This window comes from Lissotriton helveticus, chromosome 12 (genome assembly GCF_964261635.1).
Source record: "Lissotriton helveticus chromosome 12, aLisHel1.1, whole genome shotgun sequence".
In the NCBI taxonomy this organism is placed as follows: Eukaryota; Metazoa; Chordata; class Amphibia; order Caudata; family Salamandridae; genus Lissotriton; species Lissotriton helveticus.
The window spans coordinates 108,078,405-108,098,231 of record NC_136073.1 but is presented as its reverse complement, the minus strand read 5'-3'; the positions used below and the strand labels follow the sequence as shown (position 1 = coordinate 108,098,231).

The following is a 19,827-nucleotide window of genomic DNA, read 5'->3' as shown; positions in this document are numbered from 1 at the left end:
AATGCTATCCAGTGTAGCATACACCTTCCTAGTGCTTGCCTATTTAACCACTGCCAAGCTAATGCTATTCTACTCAGACAACTCTAACCTCTCTACCCAGAGCCACACCAGCATTTTTCTGTCTTAACCCAGTTAATGGCTCAATGAAATACCTGTGCAATGTTGGTTGTTAATGGTGCACAGTCTTGGTTTGCTCCACAGTCTAAACTTCCCTTAACCACCAAAATGCACCTATATTCTACACTCACGCCTATTTCCTCATCAATGTACTTTGTGCTGAATTTAGCCAATGTCTCATGATCGTGGGGAATTACCTCACAGCAGTTAATATCATTAGTGGCCATATTTCACCAGATCTCGTCCAATACTTCTATGATCCAAGCAAGAATCCATGGGAATTGAAGGGTCTCCTTGTGACCCGAAGGTCTGAGGAGTCAACATAAAGACTTCAGCTTATTCTTATTTTTTTTTTATTGATAGTTTTTGTTAATCTCACAAATGATATATTCATCCTTGATTTGTGCAAAAGTAATAATCCAGGGATACAATTCAACATTGAAAACAATCTTGTGCCACATCATATCTTATTATCTTGTGCAATAGATATGTATCAAAGCCTCATTCTCCCATAACCAATGCACCAAGAGACAATAGAGCCTTCTACAGGCAAAGCAATGACCAGTAGGTAAAAAGTGTGAGATACAATGCATCCGCAATATCTATGGAATTCTGATGAACGTGATTTTTTCCCATACAGGTGCACGGAGCGTTGTATTGATGGGGGAACTATACCAACAGCAGAGTACATAGGCTCTCAGTAATAGAGGTTTGTAGGGCGTGCCTTTTGAGCTACTGCATTCGAATGTAGTCCTCTGTATTGTCTTGCTCCTAGGTTAGAAGGTAGGATTATACTGGTCCCCATATATCCCTGGGTCTAGAGCAAGGTGGCAGCAACTCAGCATGTGAGCAGCTGATCCTTACAATATGTTAAGTCTTGTAGCCAATCTTTGAATTTCAGTGCTGATCCTTTCCCCCATCAACACACAATCCACCACTTCTCCTGTGTGGCCCAACACCGCTACCAATGGTGTGAGTACTAGAGTGTGTTCAGTCATTAGTGTTAATGCTTCTTCGACCTCCCACCATTAAGTTTGAATCTGAGGGCATGACCATGTGAGATGTAGGAAGTCAGTTCCCTCCATGGCACATAACGTCAAGCACGGCTCACCATCCTTGACTAACATCATAAAGAACATCTTGGCTAAAGCAAAGGCAGAGGCAAAGATTCACAAATTTTCCAGGATCAAGTGCACCATGCCCTGGTCTTCATGGCTGTGGTCTTACCAGTTCCTTCCCTGAGCTCCACGGTTATGTAGCCTTCGATCCAGCGGTAGCACGGGAAGCGGAGGGACTTCCCACTAGGGGGTTCAACAGTCACCTCGTTGCAGTACCAGCTGTCCTGGGGGAAGATTGAGAAGGGCTCCTTTTGGAGGCGAACCAGCAGTACCTGGCCCAGGTCCTGTTCAACCTTCACATTGTACTTGCCCACCTGAGGAGCACAAAGAGAAATTGTGGGATGGGTCTGTGATGAAATGGAAAAAACACAAGCACATACCACAAAGTGGCAAAGTGAAAAACCTTAACTCGTCATGAAACATCAAAGCAAACCACAACAAGCAAAGGATTATTCAGGATGCATTAAGGTTTTTGTGCAGGCCATGACTTGATATTAAGTTTTGTTTTCAAAATGTATTTGTATTTTAGTCATTTTGAAAACTTATCCTTAAATCTATGGAGTTTGTCATTCAAGAAACTGACCCCTCAATAGCAGTAGATGGTGTATTCTTCCCAAAATTGCTTACATTGCGCCACACATCTTACAGTGCAAAATTACAGCTTCCATTGTTTTGCAAGGATGGTGAAGCATCCATTCCTTGCCTTGTGCATTGATCTTCTTTTGTGCATGGAGGCATGGGAGTATCTTAGTTTGGGGTGACGTTGTCACACAATGACATCGGCAGTGCAGGCATTAAAGGGGCTTTCTGGCACAAGGATCCCACTCCCCGCTTTGTAGCTTATGCCCTGTCTGAACCCTTCTCCTCTGCCACCTGGCTTACCCGTTAGCCCTTTTGTGTTCTGCTGTGCTTTCTTTGGTCTCTACCCAATGGCTGCCCATTCTCAGTACTGAAATTTCATTAGAACAAATCTAAACCAAATAAACTATTCAACAATTTAAAGACAGAAACAAGCATGTGCTTTTAAAGGCCAATCCACCAAATTATCCTCATACCTGGTATTTCCATCAAACCTACTTAACCCATTTGAAGCAAGCCTGCCATGCACCCCTATGTTCTTAAACATTCGGGGAGCTTATCGTACATAATCCATACCAGGCCATCCCTTGTAGCCAGCTTGCCATGTTTGGCGACGTCAAGTCACCCCATGGATTTGAATCATGTTTCGTAGCACCATAAACCCCAACCCATTCTTAATTTACTACATCAATCTAGTTCTGTTTCCTCAGCTATGCTAGGAGTGCTTACCAATGCTCACAGGATGTTTGACAGTACACCACCAGTAATGCCGAGTGCCAGGATTGCCAAAGCCAGCTTGTCTTGATTCAGCCACTCTACACTTCCAGGCCCAGATTTATCAACATTTGGCACAACAAGCAAGATAGTTTGCTGGACTGCAATGCGTCAAATGGAGAGAGTAGGAAATGTGTCATATGTACTATCAAATGGCACATTCCTGTTCTCCCTCTCTCTGTGCTGATGAACTTGTGGCTGCCAGGAGCCAATGCAGGCACCCTTGAAAGGGGATGGTGCTGGCTGGGAGGCGTTTGTGACCGCGTATCAAGGCAGAAATCTTCCCACTGGGGACTGAGGGCACTTATCTCTCTGATTTTTTTATCATCATTCTATGGTCATTTATTAAGTTGACTTGATGCTGTTTTGTAGATAATCTTCGGGCGAATGATTCTTTTTGTTCCAGTTTGTGAATTGACTTATGCAGAAGACTACTAAGTCTGTTTGTTTGATTCAAAGAGCCCTGAAGAAGTTCTCTTGGCTATTTACCAAACTGAACAAAACGAGTTGGCTGACCCCTTTTTTTGTGGAATCTTATATAAATTTGAAAATAAAGGATTGAAAGAAATATAACAAGACTGAATAAGCTCTTTTGTTCATGTGCACTGCATTGTAAAATACCCTTGAAAGGGTGCCTGCATTAGTGGCAGGATTGTTTTTGTTCAGGAAGGCACCTTCCTGTACGAAAACAATCCTCAAAGGCATTTTCCTGTTTCTAGGTGTACTGCAGAATGCATCATATATAGAAAGAGGAAATAATGAACAGAAATAATATTTTCTGAGGCTGCCCTGATTGCAGCCACTACCGAAGTCTGCATCCTCCTCCAATCAGTGGCCCTGATCCTCCTCAACCTCTTCACAGATTTCGACACTGTATCCCAACACACACTCATTGAGAGACTCCACAACATTGGGATCCAGGGAGACGCCCTCAGATGGATCGCATCCTTCCGCACAGAATGAACACAGAAAATCCGACTACCATGCTTCGCCTTAGAACCAAAGAGGACCATTTGCAGCATTGCAAGGTTCATTCCTCAGGCCCACTCGCTTCAATTCTTACATGACACCCCTGATCAACACAGTCAGAACCCATGACTTCAACATTTTATCGTGCACTAACGACACCCAGTGCATCCTCTCACTCTCAGCAGACCCGTTCACCATGCATGACGAATGTCGCCAACTGGATGAGGACCATCTCTCTGAGGCTCAACACGGACAAGAATGAAGTGCTGATCTTTGGCAATAAAGCCTCCCCGTGGAATGGCACCTTGTGGCCTGCGGATCTTAGACCCACCCTCACACCTAAGGCCTTGGCATCATCCTGGACAGCAGACTCACCATGAAACAACAGGTCAACGCAGTCGCCTACACCAGCTTCCACACTCTCTGCACACTCCAAAGGATCTTCAAATGGCTCCCCATCGAAACAAGTAAAATCGTCACTCAAGCCCTAGTCACCAGCTGGCTGAACTACGTGACACACTGTATGCAGGAACCAATACGTAACTCATGAAGAGACTCCAGGTATGCAGAACTCAGCGGCCAGGCTCATCCTCAACCTACCCAAACGGCCTCATATAATCCCGCACCTCAGGAACCTCCACTGGCTCCCCGTTCAGAAAAGATACTAACTCAAGATGCTGACACACACCTACAAATCCCTCCACAATCAAGGACCAGCATACATCATCCTCCGCCTGAACTTCAACCAACCCTCCAGAGACCTTTGCTCTGCCTCCCTCACTCTTGCACAGACACCACACATCCACTAAAGCCAAAGTGGAGCTCATTGCTTCTCTTACCTCGCCACCAAGTCCTGGAACTGGCTCCCCCTCCAGACACCAGCCTCTCTGGAGGAATTCAGAAAGAGACTCAAGACCTGGCTTTTCGACTGAGCCCAGCAACCCAGCACCTGGATACCCTTGTGGGTGAAGAGCTGAGCTATACAAATACAAATTAATTGAATGATTGATATTTCTCCTCGGTACGCCTCACCTGGGAGGGCTTAACATTTTATCGCATTCCCAGGTGTATTAGTGTTAGCAAATCTGGGAATGCTCCAAAAACCATGGGTGGATGTGCAGAAACTTCCATGCTCCACCCATGGAATACCACAACACAAAGTAACACAAGGCAGTGACTTGCACTGCCTTGCGTTGCTCCAGATTTACTAAACACAGCAAGGTGACTCACTAACTCTGATTTAAGCACTTGTGTTACCTTGCGTCACCTTGCATGGTTATATTTTTTTGCGGTGTGGGAAATGTGTTCGTTTGATGGCACATTATGAGTGTGTAGATATTTGTATTGTGGTGTGAATATTTTGATGTACGTGTCTGTTTGTTTCCAGAATTTTTGGATTAGCCGGTCTAAGGTGGCGTCAGTGGCGTAGTATACTTTAGGATGGATGATTTGATGTTTTGCCGTATAGAAGGTGAGTTTTATAAGTGGAAGTGATGTTGTGTGAGAGAAGGGACAGTTATTGCTAATGAAATGATGGGAGTGAGTGTTTTGAATTCGCTTGGTTAGAATTTGTTGGGGTGAGGGAAATGTGTTTGTTTGATTGTGTATTATAAGCATGTAGATGTTTGTATAGTGGTGCGAATATTTTGACACATGTGTATGTTTGTTTCAGGAACTTGGGTGGTCAATTCTTTTTGACTATATGTGGCTTTTTTGCTGAAGTATAATAAGCAAGGAATATGGAAACTTTGGTACCTGGAAAGTAGACATTTTGATTAGACCACTAATAATAGCATGTAAGTAGCAACATCGTTTTTTTTTATATTACCGATGTTTATTGTGGTAGGTCGCTTTTTTAAAATTGTTGAATATTATTTGCTGAATGCACCTAATGTAATATGGATAACACATTTTTTGTGTAGTCTCTTGAACACAATGGGCATGTTTCTGGAAATGAAGGATTTGTAATGAGAATGATATGTGTATATTCATATGCTTCTTTGGTTTATCCTTGTTAAGTTACCTTGTACACGAGGTCCTCTGTCATTACGAGATGATCAATTAAATAATGTGGGAGATCTTTCGATAGACGATTGATTTAATGAACTTCAAAATTTCTGTTCCTTGTGGAATGGAGTCTTCACATTTATACAAATATTGTAATTTAGAAAAAATATGTATGTTTATTTAAAATTCATTCTCTATTTTGATGTACATAACACTGTTAAGGGGTGTTTGTATATTGGGAGAAGTATTTTAAATGTTTTAACCTAATGGGTGTTTTTGCATGTTTATTCACAGCCCTGATGAAGTCCTGTTAGTTGGATGAAATGCGTTGGCTGAGCTGAGAATGTATTTTGAAGAATACAATTTTGCATAACAGACATTCGCTCAAGTGATCTCTATGGACTGAATGGAGAATGAACTTATATTTGGACACATATTGGACGTTTGTTGACCGTTCTTTTTTTAATGTTTCAGGTACTTTAATATTTTTCAGTGCTCCCCTTTATAGTGTGTTTATCTTGGTGTTTCTTGTTGATAGTTGGTACCTTGACTATGCTACAAGATATGCTTCAGGTTCTGGAAGTGTGTGTACGTGACGGGGGTTGAGGGAGGTTGTTGAGTTCTCTTCCTTTATTGTTGATCTCTGTTGCATGACACTGACATACCCGGAATCCATATTTCCTAAATTCAATTTCTGGCCCAATTACAATTTTTGTTGATCTGAAAGCAGGTGGTGATAACGTAGGTGCTGGTCTAGGGAGCGTTCACACATGGAATGTGAATGGCCTTGACCGAGTTAAATAAGAAGCAGTCTTGCAAGCGGCACGCCGCCGAACTCCAGGTGTCCTTTTCCTCCAAGAGACCTACCTGTTGAGTAATAAATGTCCCTTTCTTGTCTTTATGGATTTTTCGAAAGCCTATCTCTAGTGGATCATGAGGCATTGACATTCTCCTCTGGTAAAGCTTCCCATTTGAATTTAACCAACCGTGGTACGCCAAGTTGCGCAGATATGTCGCTTTTACGGCCTACGTCACAGTGCACCCCTCTCCCTGCTACATGGTGCTCCACTCTCCTTGCTTTGTCTCAATGCCCTTTTGCCTTTGACAACGATCTTTCTTAAAACTATAAGGGTGGGTCTGGTGTAGTTACCCCTAGAGTCATCAATAATGGATTGGGGCAGCAATGGGGTGCTCAAATGGGAGTGGGACAGTTCAGTGGACAGAAAAGAGCTGACCTCAGGGATGACTCCACTCTCCCAATTCATGGAGCGCTAGGTCTCACTGACCCATGGAGGGCGTTCCATCCCAGTGAGCGCGGCTACACCTTCTATTGTGGCACCCATAGGCCCTTTTACCAACTAGACTACTTCTTAATTCCCAATTTGGAAATCCGTAAAGTTGTTGGGGCCAAAATCCTGGTGAAGGGTCTGTCTGACCAATCTCAGATAGTACTCCTGTGGGGGATGGGCCTTGAAGCCAGCAGGTGGAACTGATGTCTAGACACATGGTTACTAACCAACCCAGAGCACAGACGGCATCTTTCTGATTCTGTAGACTCCTTTTTCCAAGATAACACAAACTCAGTGACCTCATTAGAGGTCCTTTGGGAATCATTCAAGGCCACTCTAAGATATAACATAATCAGTTACCATGTATTTAACTCGGTCAGAGCCAGCAACAGGTAGTGTTAGAGTTGGAAACCCAGACAATGGAACTGAAGGCCAGACATCGGGCCATGCCATCATAAAGCGTTCTCCGGAACCCACTACATACTCAGGAGGTCCTCAAGCAAACTCAGTTAGAGGAGGTCAGCAATCCCTTATTGGTGTTCCAAAGGGGCACCCATCAATGACTAGTAAAGTAAAGGACAGTTAAGCTCCAAATGCTAATATGTTGCAAAGAGTTGCCAAATGACCTTCCTACAATGACACAGATACAGACATCAGGGGTCATGCAAATATGGCCTTAGAATTCAGAATTTACTATGAAAAATCCTATTCCCGTAATACACGACTGGACATAGCGGCTTTAGAATATTTTGGCGGTGATCTGCCCATGAGACGATTAAGCCTTGAGGAAAAAGAATCACTGGAAAGTTGCTTGAAGAAGGAGAGTTAGTGAAGTCCCTTCAACAGCTTCAGATAGGGAAAAATACTGGACCCAATGGGTTTCCTGTGGAGTTCTTCAAAGCCTTTCATATAGATTTACTGGCCCTGGAGACAGAAGCTCTTGGAGGCAGCCGCGACAGGTATGCCCCAGCCAGACCTCCAGATGGCAGAGCTCATGGTGATTCACAAGCGAACCACTGCCTAGAACCCTGCTCATTTTACTTCCCGCTATTTCTGCTAAATTTGGAAACAAAGATCTTTGCCAAAGTCGTAGCAACTCGTTTAGTTGCTTTACCACTGGTATCAGCTCAGTAGTGCCCAAGGATCGATCAGGCTTTTTACCTGGCCGAGCGACCAGACATAACATATGGAGAGTCTTTAATGCACTGGCATTGGCGAATTGGCTGCGGGCCCCAGGCGATCTTTGTCGCTTACTTTGAAAAAGTGTTTGAATCATTAGGGTGGAATTACCTATTTTTCCTTCTGGAGGAGCTTAACTTCAAGCAGGGTTCTGGTAATGCATACAGATGCTCTTCACAGATCTCAGTTAGGGTCTGTGAAGCCGTTTCTGGGACTTTTGGGGGGCAACCTGGCACCAGAAAGGGGTGCCCACAATCCCCCTTATTATTCACCATAGCTATAGAACCACTGGTACATTGGATAAGAGTTGATCTGCAGATGAAGGGTTTTAACTGGGCGCTAAGAATTAAGGATAGGGTTGCCTTATACGCCAACACTGTCTTGGTATTCTTGATTGATTTACAATGGCACGGCCCTAGCTAGATTTAGTTTCTTCTCACTTTTGGTAATTTCTTGGGGCTGTGCATAAATAAGACAATATCCTCTCTATTTCTCACAGATGCACCACCTCCCGACATGGTTTGGGGGTGTGAACTTAGGATAGCTGCTTGGACATATTTGTTTGTTGAGAGCCCCGGAAGGCATGGACTGTGAATATCCAGCCTCTACTTAAAAATGCTTACAACTGATGTAGTGTTATGGTTGGTACTTTCCCTTTCCCTTTTGGGCTGTTTGTGGATATTTAAGATGGTTACACTTCCACAGTTTCTTTACCAACTGCAACATTACCCCAACACACCTCCATAGCTTCTTTCTTCAACTTAATTCCTCCCTTCAGGGCTTTCCTTGGCAGAAAGGGGCTGACTGAATTGCACTACAGAAATGTTCCAAATCCACATACAAAGGGGGCATAGCTCCTGCTCATGGGGCTTCTTGCTACACAGCTAATAATAATAGTCATTTATTGAGCGCCTGGCTGCACAAAACTGTGTGTCCCCGCGCTGACTGCAAGTTCAACCCGTCCAGAAGCCAGAGAACAGGTAGAGGAGCTAAACTGTGGGAAATAGATGCGTTTTGAGTTTGGCTCTAAACCTGGTTTCCGATGGCTCCATCCGGAGCTGTATCGGTAAGGCATTCCAAAGCTTGGTAGCTAAGTAGCGGAAGGATTTTCCTCCCATTTTAGCTTTAGTGATGCGAGGGATTTTAAATAGCATCATGCCTGCTGATCTGAGATCTCTGACCGGCCTATGGATGGTAAGGAGGTCTTTCAGATAGCTAGGACCTTTGTTTTGGGCAATGCGATGTGCATAGCAGAGAGTTTTAAATATGATCCTCTCTTTAATAGGTAGCCAGTGAAGCTTGGCAAGCGCATTTTTAGTGGATGCTCTCCTGGGGAGACCAAGCACCAGTCGTGCAACAGAGTTTTGTATGCACTGTAACTGGTGTAGACTCTTTTGATTAAGACCAAGTAGGAGAGCATTGCCATAGTCCAAATGGGGGGATATTAAGGCATGGACTATGGTCTTTCCTGCTTCGGTTGGAAGAAGGTCTAGTACTTTACGCAGTACTTTTAAAGTGCTATAGCATTTGCCTGTCACTTTGTTTACCTGAGTTCTGCCTGAGAGATCGGTGTCAAGCATGACTCCGAGATTCTTCACTTTCTCTACAGGCATGGGCACTTCTCCCAATTCACTAGGCCACCATGCTTGCGACCAGACCGAGGTCTCCTTCCCAACTATCAGTACCTCTGTTTTATCTCCGTTTAAACGGAGGCAGTTGGCGTTCATCCATGTCGCTATCTTTAACATGCAGTTAGAGAAGTTAGAAGCTAGGTCTCTACTGTCTGGCGTTATTTTGAACACCAACTGGGTGTCGTCAGCATAGCTGACCATGCCCACCCCAAATTCCTCCGCGATGTATGCCAGGGGTTCCATGTAGATGTTAAATAAGGTAGGGCTCAGACTAGAGCCCTGTGGAACCCCCTGGCTGACATCGCTGCTCATCTTGTAGTCCTAAATGAGTAGTGGTATAAGCATGAGGGATATCAGGCCTTTGCTCTGAAGGGTGTGCAATACAGGAAATACAGTTTCCTAAATAGCTTTCTGGTGCCACAATAACCCACCATGATCTCTCACCTGCCACCAGAACAGTAATGGGGATATGGCATGTTGCAGCCAAACTCCTGGGGTGGAAAAGTAAGCTCACTAAAGAGACCCCATTGTGGGCCGGGAATAGACCCTAGTTACACAATTAGTGTTTTTTCCACAAATGGGACTTAATTGGGATTTATAGACTGGGGTACATGATGCAGAGGACACACATAAAATCCTTTGCCAAGATTCAAACTTAATTCCACCATCACTGTAGCCAATACTTGATGTACCTGCAACTTTACTATGCATTGATGCTGTATACTAAAGCGCTTATAGGTTTACCGGACTTTAATCCAGTGAAAGCTAAAGTTCTAAGTGAGAAGTTGCTGGAACACACACTTTCCTACATTTTCCTACATGTATAAATCATTAGTAGGTTTCAGCGGCTGTGGTAAGAATGGGAGAGTTACCTGGGCACCCTAACAGACTGCGATTGGTGGGAGGCACTGGCTTCCCCGAGAGAAACTCCAATGGCATCACAATTTAGTATCAATCAGCAGCAGTACCTGCATCTCACATACTTTACAAGACCGTGACAATGGAAGAGAGGTTTCATTGACACACTGTCGTGTCTCCGTTGTATGACAGTGGATGGAGACCGGATCCACACAGTGTTGAGCTGAGAGTTACAGGTTCCGTTTTTTTGTGGGTGGGAGATCTTATCAATGATAAGTGTTGATCTATGCTGGAAATGTGCATGTGATCCCAAAATGTCCCTCCTGAACATCCACATGGATCTGGACAGTGATAGGTACCCTAGGTTGTCCGTTTGGTTGCAAAGAGTGATATCGCTTTAAATTAGAAAAATATGTGCAAGTAAGAGCTGTGGGGCGGGTTAGGAGGGCGGAGGGGATTCTTACAGACGACGATGAGGGAAAATTAATTATTTATTTAATTTCCCCTCGTGGTCGTCTATCGAATTCTCCCCAAACTGGCCACACCGCTCTTACCTGCACAGGCCACTCCTGGGTTGAAGAAAGGGACAGGACCACTGTATATCGATGGAATGGCCAATTTACCTCTCCAGGGTTTTCCCCCCACAAACATTTCAAAATATGGAAGGAGAGGGCGCAATACATGGGAATTGAGGTAGCCTTCATTAGATAGTCCTCAATCAATCAATCAGGGGTTGGTAGAGCACAGCTACTCACCAGAAGGGGTCTCATGGAACAGAGGGGGGCGGGGGGGGGGGGGGCACTGCTCCTGGATGTTCACAGGGATTCGTTGAAGAACCAGGTATTGAGGTCTTTCAGGAACTTGGAGAGTGTTGGTGTCTGTCGGAGGTGGAGAGGGAGGGTGTTCCATGTCTTGACAACGAGGAGGGAGAAGGAGCGTTCTCCTGATCTGGTCTTCTTGATGCGAGGTACAGTCACAAGGGAGAGCTGGGTCAAGCGGAGGGAACTCTGGGGTGTGTGGAACGTGAGGTGGTGGTTCATGTAGGCGGGTCCGGTGTTGTGGAGGGCTTTCTGGGCATGGGTGAGAAGTTTGAAGGTGATTACCTTCTTGACGGGGAGCCTTTGTAGTGTCCACAGGTGCTGGGTGATGTGGCAGTGGCACGTTAGGTTGAGGACTAGTCTGGCGAAGGTATTCTGGAAGTTCTGGAGTTTGCGGGTGAGGTTCTTGTTGATCCCGGCATAGAATGCGTTGCGGTAGTCCAATCTGGTGCTGATGAGGGCATGGGTTACAGTGTTCCTGTGTCCTCATGGTCATTAGATGCTAAGACCTGCTCCTTTTCTGCCAACTCATGACGTGTATTGTTTGTTTTGTAATATTGAGTGGGCATGACCTTCACGCAGGTGGGGATGGGTATTATGTAGTACTATGCAGCCCATGGCTATGGGTGATGGTAATAATGAGCCTATGTTCAAAAATGATAATAACATGTGTTAAAAAAGGAATTATTTTTTACTTAGTTCAAAAATCTATTTCAGTAGTAAAATTAGATTTTTGATAACTCTGTGATGTACTTCATGCTTTTTACAAGTAAATTAATTGATGTTGGACCTGGCCTCATGGCGTGGTTCCCCCCGTTCCTCAGCACCCCGTTAGCATAGCCCTGCACCCAGAATCCCCTGGTCGTCCTTCTCCCTGTACGCCCAGCCCCGCATGTCCCGTCCCACTCCCGGCTCCGAGCGCCCAGAACCTGCATGCCCCACAAGGCCCGGCAGCCATTTTCCTTCTCGGAGGTCCCAGACTCCCTGGGCCTAGCATGACCCCGGCCCCAGCGAAACTTAGGCTCCAAGGCGCGCCAGTCCCGGCTGGGGGGTAAAGGGCTCCCCGAGTGAGATAAGCCAGGGAGTTTCGATGGCACCTCAGTCCTCCCCTGAGAGGCTGGTTTCTGTCACACCTCTGGCCTTCCCCTGTGGGCCAGTTTTGATTGCACCTCTGGCCTCCCCGAGTGCTGGCTCCAGACCCTGCTGGGCATCTGGGAATTCCCGGACGCATCTTCAAAAGGATCAAAGAGCCAACCGCCGGACCTCTCCAACGACCAGCCCCCAAGGCCTGAGACCTCCGCCTGTGAGGGTCCGGACATCAAAGGGCCAATGGACTATATCAAGGCCCGCCCAACAACTAGCGGGCAGTTGTATCCTGGACAAGAAAGCCCTGCTGATCTGATCGCGGCTGACCCTTGGGAGAACTGAACCTTTGAATCTTTGAGCCCTGCTGACGCTGTCGCGGCTCCTTCTCGTAACACGGAACTTGACCACCGGAGCCCTGCTGACGCTGTCGCGGCTCGTCCTTGCAAAGACGGAACTAAGACCTCGGAGCCCTGCTGACGCTGTTGCGGCTCGAGCTTGAACTCGAAAGAGATCTGCGTGAAACCACCTGAGCCCTGCTGACGCTGTCGTGGCTCCTCAAGAACACCTCCGGATCGAGCCCTGCTGACCTCGTCGCGGCTCGAGGAGTACTCTGGTCCGGCTGGCCCATCGACGCTACCAACACGACCTGAGTCGACTCGAAGTGAGTGAAGCAGTCAGTACGACCATCATCTTCCGTATCCCCCGGCTTGAGGATTGAGAGCTGTGCGCAGGGTACGCTTCGTACTGACCTACAGACTGAGACTGTCCCGCTTCCCTCTTCCCGAATTCCTAAAGACTTTACGATCCCTCGATCGCTTGTAAATAAGAGTGCTGATTTCTTCTTACTGTTTGATAAAGAACTTGTTACTGCAAACCTACGGTGTGGTGTCCGTTCGTAAGTGTGGTGTGAGCTCAGTGTGTACGATCCTAGACTCGAAGTCCTCCCCGGTGGGGACCTCACGTTAAAGACTCGGCAGTATTTGTGGGAGAGGTGGGTCCCGGGGTGGTCGGGTGAGCATAACCTGGCCCTCTGAGATCGCCCCTTCTAACAATTGTGAACTAATTTGCTGCTTATCCGCACTGCAGAGGCCCAATACCCATCAGTGGCGGGCTTGGTTATGACCCCGCTCCTGGAGATAGTTGCTTGGCCCCTGGTAGGTTAGGATGATGGTTAGCAGTAGTCATTTAGCAGGATTAGCCAGCTGGGAGGAGGACAGAAATACCAGCTTTCACTCTTCTTCTCTTGACTTGGAGATGTCAAGTGCTGCAGTCAAGAACTGCATTCATCTACTCCCAAGCCTGCTCAAGACTTTTTGGCTTCACCCCCACCTGAAGAAAAACTGTTGTGGCCCTGACATAGAGGAGACCCTTGTAAATGTAAATGTGGGTTTACTTGTAAAGCGCACTGCCACCCTACTCAGGGTATCCTGGCGCTGTATACCGCTGTGGAACCCTTCCTGGTTTCCCTGTGAGATGCCCCCTACTGGGCACCCCCAAGGTGGAACCAGGCATCCCAGCGCCACTGGGGCCGTTGTGGAGAATAAGCAAGCTATTGCCCAGAGTTGCAGAGTGGGACCCATGATTAGAGTAGGCACCAATGCGAGAATTGTCGAGTCCGCGGACATTGAGCCCGATACCCTGCCTCGTCGGGAATTGAACCCTGGTCCCGGGTCAGACCTCTGCATCAGGGTCTGCCGCCTCTAACCAGTGAGCCACACTTCTCCCTTCATCTTTATATTGGACTGGCTAGAGAAAGGAGAAGAGCCACCTTGTATTCCGACTGGTGGGATGCTTTGCAGTGAACCAAGAGATTAAGGGCTAGATATAGGTGGCTAAATACCGGTTGGTAAAGCCGGAATTCGGTAAATTTCAGCGTTACCGACCGGTATTTAGCCCTGTGCGATGTAGGTATTACCGAATGACATCGGTAATAACGATTTGTTAAATTAAAGGGAAATCAGTTACCGATTCCTTATTTACCGATCGCCCGACACAGAAACCCCAAAATACTGAATCGGTAAATAAGGAATAGGTACAAATTCGGTAATGCGATGTAGCAAAATTCGGTAATACCGAATTTGTACAAATTCGGTATTTAAGAATCGGTAATTTCCACTGACCCAGAGCAGGTGGTAATCAATTGCAGTGCATAAAAACAGCCTCAAAATGCAACAGTGTGAACACAATGGCGGCCCTCTACGGGGGAACATCGTTTACAACAAAACTTTTACCCCGCACTACCATTACAACGCTGGAATTACAACGAAAGTCTTTACAACGACTTTCGCTGGAGGGTGCTGTTGGATAGGAAATAGTTTAATTTTCTATCCAACACCTTCCCTACTATCCACGGGGACTGGAGTTGGAATAGAAAATTAAACTATTCCACTATCCAGCGCCCCCCAACGCAAGTCGTTGTAACGACTTGCGTTGTAATCCCTGCGTTGTAAAGGCATGCATGGTAAAAGCATGCGTTGAAACGACATACATCCCCCTCTACATCATAGCAAGGCGGCTACGTTTGCGAGCAGCAGGACAGAGGGTTTGAAGACGGGAAGTACGTTTGTACAGACTGCGTGTCACACTGTTCCAAATTACTGAGCCAGAAATACATGACAGGTACAGGCTACACCCACACAACATCCTAGACCTGATAAGGGACCTGCAACCATACCTGGAGCATCAGACATCAAGGGCGCACACAATACCCACTCATGTACAGGTACTCTGTTGCCCGCACCTCCTGGCATCAGGAAGTTACCAGGGTGTGATAGCCGCAGCAGGTGGTGTGTCACAGAGCTGCCTGTCCCTTTTCTTCAACTCCTTACTGGACGCCATGATGCAGAGAATGCATCACTATATACGCTTCCCCAGCACACAGGCGGAGCTGCAGAGGACAAAGCTGGATTTCTACCAAAAGGCACAGTTCCCACATGTAATAGACTGCATCGATGGGACCCACATACCAATCTGCCCACCTGCAGCTACAGAATACATATACCGCAACCGCAAATCCACTCACTCCATCAACGTGCAGGTGATATGTGATGCAGACTGGATGTATGACGTTTCAACGCATGCTTTTACCACGCATGCCTTTACAACGCAGGTTTTACAACGCAAGTCGTTACAACGACTTGCGTTGGGGGGCGCTGGATAGTGAATAGTTTAATTTACTATTCCAACTCCAGTCCCCGTGGATAGTAGGGAAGGTGTTGGATAGTCAATTAAACTATTCCCTATCCTAGAGCACCCCCCAGCGCAATGCGTTGTAATAACTTGCGTTGTAAAAGTTGTGTCGTAATGGTAGTGCATTGTAAAAGTTGCGTTGTAAAGGATGTTCCCCATGCAGACTTCATCATTACTGACATTGTGGCCAAATTCCCAGGGAGTACTCATGATTCCTACATATTCACGAACAGTGGGATCTATACACGTCTGGCTGCTGGTGAATTCGGAGAAGGATACCTTCTAGGTAAATCAATGCGACACACCCTGATGTAAACCTTGGATGAACGTATTGGTGACCCAAATTAATGGTACTTTCTTTCCCATTCAGGTGACAGCGCATTTTCCCTCCGGTCATTTATACTTACTTCATACCTTAACCCATCCACACCAAGGGAGAGTAGGTACAATGTGGCACATAAAAGCACACGCAACGTTGTGGAGCGCACCTTTGGACTACTAAAAAGCAGGATTTGTTGCCTCCACAAAAGTGGAGGTGCACCTCAGTACCGCCCCATCATCTGCTGCAAAATAATAGCAACATGTGCAATGCTGCATAACCTTGCCATAAAGAAAGGAACAGCAGTGGAAATTACTGACTGAGGACGAGGGTGAGGACAATCCACGGCCGGAGCACGGTGCAGCTGGTGTGGCAGCAGCACCAGATGGGAGAGACAGATGGGCTGAGATAACACGCACCTATTTCTGAGTGAGTAAGGAGACCTGGCCAGTTACTGTATTTGAGTGATGGAGTTTAATGAACAGTGCACACCACCAAAATCAGAAGCAGTGTCCACACACCCATGGGTTACATCACCCATTTCAGTACAACCATAGCATGGCTGGCTCTATTTCTTGCGCCCACGCACTGCACTGCCACGTTCCTTTGCCCCACTGTCTGCACTGCCAGTTTGTCCAGGGCCAGCGCTGTGGCGTTCGCTGCGCCTCCTGGTCTCGGTGGGAGAGGGCCTAATGCTACTACGGCTAGTAGCCTCCTCACTTTCACCCCCATCAGCTGTAGTGGCCGCCTTGTCTGTTTGCAGCAGTTCAAGAGCTTTGGTCATTGTGACATCCCCCTAGCCACATCCCGACTACAGTGTGCCATCTCCTCCTGCATGGCTATTGAGCGTCTGCACATGAGAGAGGTTGCAGTGGACAGGTGGTTCACCGCCTTGGTGTAATTGTCCAGCTTCTGCCTCTCTCTGCGCCTGGACAGGCGGTCCTCCTCCAACTTGCTGCAGAGCTGCCTCACAGTCGACACAACGTCACTCATTCCCTCAGCCATGGTGGTGTTAATGGCACTGATGCCCTTTTCGATGCGATGCATGTGAGCATTCGTGTGTGCCATCTCCCGCTTCACTGACCTGATCGCTCTCCCTTGCAGGCGCTGGACCTTCAGCATGTTGACTTCAAGCCCAGCAAACACAGTGTCATCTTCGTCCTGGATGTGAGGACTGGCTGCCCTTGCCCTGTGGCGTCGGGAAGATGTGTGGGCACGCTCTGTTGGGGACTGTGATCTTGCCCCGTCCTCAGCCTTTGTTGACTGTTGGCCCCCTGTGCTGTCCTCCTCGGACACCTCCATCTGCTGGAGGGTGGCCACTGCATGCCTCCTGCCTGAAGGTGGTGGTGGCGTTGATTGTGGCGGTGGTGATGGTGATGTTGGTGGCGTTGTTTAGAGCTGTGGTGATGGTGATCGTGGTGGTGGTGGCGTTGATGGTGGTGGTGGTGGGGTTGTGTGCCCTGCAGGCGACTGGTCCTCCTCCTCTTGTCTCCCCTCTTGCCTGGGTGCCTTCCCTCTGCTCCCCTCTGCTGCACTGCGAGATGTCTCGCCTGTGAAGACAGAAGGTAGATATGCTCACTTATCTGGCAGCATTTGCATTGTAATAAACATTATGCCTGCCAATCACACGGACTGTCCTCTGCTTGTTAATTGCTGTCACATGCCTTTGGGTTTGCTAGACTGACTGTTCTGAACATGTGTTACTACTGACTACATCTCCCATAATGCACTGCAGGTTATGAGTAAAACATGGACTGGAGTGGGAGTCCCTATGCCTCTCTGGGGATTGGGGGTGGGGAGGGGTGTGCACAGCATGCTGTGCATGCATCTTACCTTGTTTGTTGGCAGCTCTGGCCGAGCTGTCTGCGTCACTAACGCCACTCACATTCTCTGGCTGGAGGGTGGACTCAACCATGAGCTCACGGGCTGTTGGTGCAGGTGCTCTGCTCCTCCCTCTACCAGTTTTGCTGGCCTGCTTCTGCCTCTCTGCCATCCTCGCCTTAGCAGTCTTCCTCAGGTCATACCATCTTTTTTTAATATCCTCAATGGAGCGCTGGGTGACTCCGATCGCATGATCTTGTTCTGGATGGCAAGCCCGATCTGTCTTTTTTGGGATTCAGGCACATGCAGGGACTGCTTGCCGAACAACTTGTCATGGTCCTTGGTGACATCTTTGATTAGGACCTCCAGCTCCCTCTCGCTAAGTTTCTGCTTTCGCTCCCTCCGTCTCCCTCTCCTGGTTTGCAATTTTGTTTGGGTTTGTTTGCAAGAAGAGGCTGTGTTGCTCCTGGCTTCTCTGCTCAGCTCCCTGCCTCACAGTCCGCTCCAGATTCAGTGCAGCTGCCTGGGTGTGGCTACTTTCTGTTTGGGAGGTAATTGGGATGCACAGGATTGGCTGATTCCACATTTTCAGAATTTTTAAATTACCAAATCGGTATACCGATTCGGTATTGGGATTCGGTATTTACGATTCGGTATTGGGGTTTCGGTATTTTTTTTCTACCGATCCATTCCGAATCGCTTTTTGTTACAGATTAATACCGATTCGGTAATTTTTAGCGAATCTTTACATACATCGGAGATACTGATTCCTTAATACCAAATCGGTAAAATTCGGTATTAAGGAATCGGTATTTCACGATTACCTACATCTAGCCATAAGTGCTGAAAAGGAGTTTGGAGGATTGTGAGAAAATAGGTTTGGATGTGGGCAATTTTGCTAGCATACAGGATAAGAATTAATACTTCCTGACCACCTCTTCAGATCGTTCATGACCTGGAAAAAAAGTATCTTGAAGAAATAGGACTTTCCTTGATTGCTAGAAGAATAAGACTAAAGGATTCCTGAGAGAATGTGGCATAACTATAAGAGCTGCTGACTGGGGAACGGGGTTTAAGTCTCTGTGTCGGCTAACCATCCTGTGATTCTAGACAAATAACATAATCTCCCAGTGCCTACACAAACATGACTGTGTCTAGGTGTAATGTAACTGGTGCTCATGTAAAGCGCTCCATTACCTTCAGATGGAGTTTGCGCTATACAACACTGCAAACAATCAGGGTAGCACCCAAGCACTGGAACTGCTTTCCAAGGGTTAAGTGGTTGGCCTCCTGTTACCTGCAACATGGACACAAAAAGCAGAAAACTAACTCCAGGAATACCCACCTTTCCACAGAGGGCTGGGCCCTTATAGGGCCCCAGCTGGAGAGGGATCTACTGCCTAGAAGTCAGTCATGGGTGACCAGGAGAAACGTTCCCAAGAGTTGGAGAAGATGGGACTTGGTTATAATTTTCCTCTTCTAGAGAATTGGCACAAGATGCTGAGGCTTCACCAAGGAGGGCACACCCTGAGTGGGCAAGAAAACCAGGTTTTCCTTGTCAGCATTTTGCAGCTTGACCTAATTTCAGGACTAGTATGCCACATGAAAAATACTTAACGTCCCTAATTAAACGTGCTAGAGTTAAAGAATCATATACATTTTGCATATTTGAAACTTTATTTCTAAATTAACCCATCAAGAAGGAATTGAAGTGGCTTATAATTTAGTTTATATATATTGTGCAAAGGTATTTTTGATTCTTTCATTGTCAGTCCTGTGGCCGATCTCTGAGCTTTCAGGAGTCTTATATTATTGCACGCTGCTGGATATTGGTAGAGTGATCCAATGTGTCCTGCATTGCAAAAAACATCAACAAGCACTGGGAAAACCAATAGGTCCAACTTTAATGTGTGAAATTATGCAAACAGTGCTTGACAACCCTTTGTTTGCATAGTAAAGCCAGACCTATTGCCTTTATCAGTACATGTTTAGAAATGATTATGCATTGCTCAAGTAGGCAAATGCAAACATTTCAATAAGCCTGGTGCGTTAAAAAAATATATATAATGATTT

The 19,827-nt window shown here is 46.6% G+C and overlaps 1 protein-coding gene across 1 annotated transcript in view; it reads right to left on the bottom strand.

Moving 5' to 3' along the window:
• Window positions 1–19,827, bottom strand: part of LOC144799501 (hydroperoxide isomerase ALOXE3-like) — a 212,316-nt gene that overhangs the window by 106,794 nt on the left and 85,695 nt on the right. Inside the window, exon 2 of the mRNA XM_078670852.1 lies at window positions 1,345–1,549. Coding sequence (XP_078526978.1) covers window positions 1,345–1,549 — 205 coding nt within the window. The remainder of the gene's footprint in view (window positions 1–1,344; window positions 1,550–19,827) is intronic.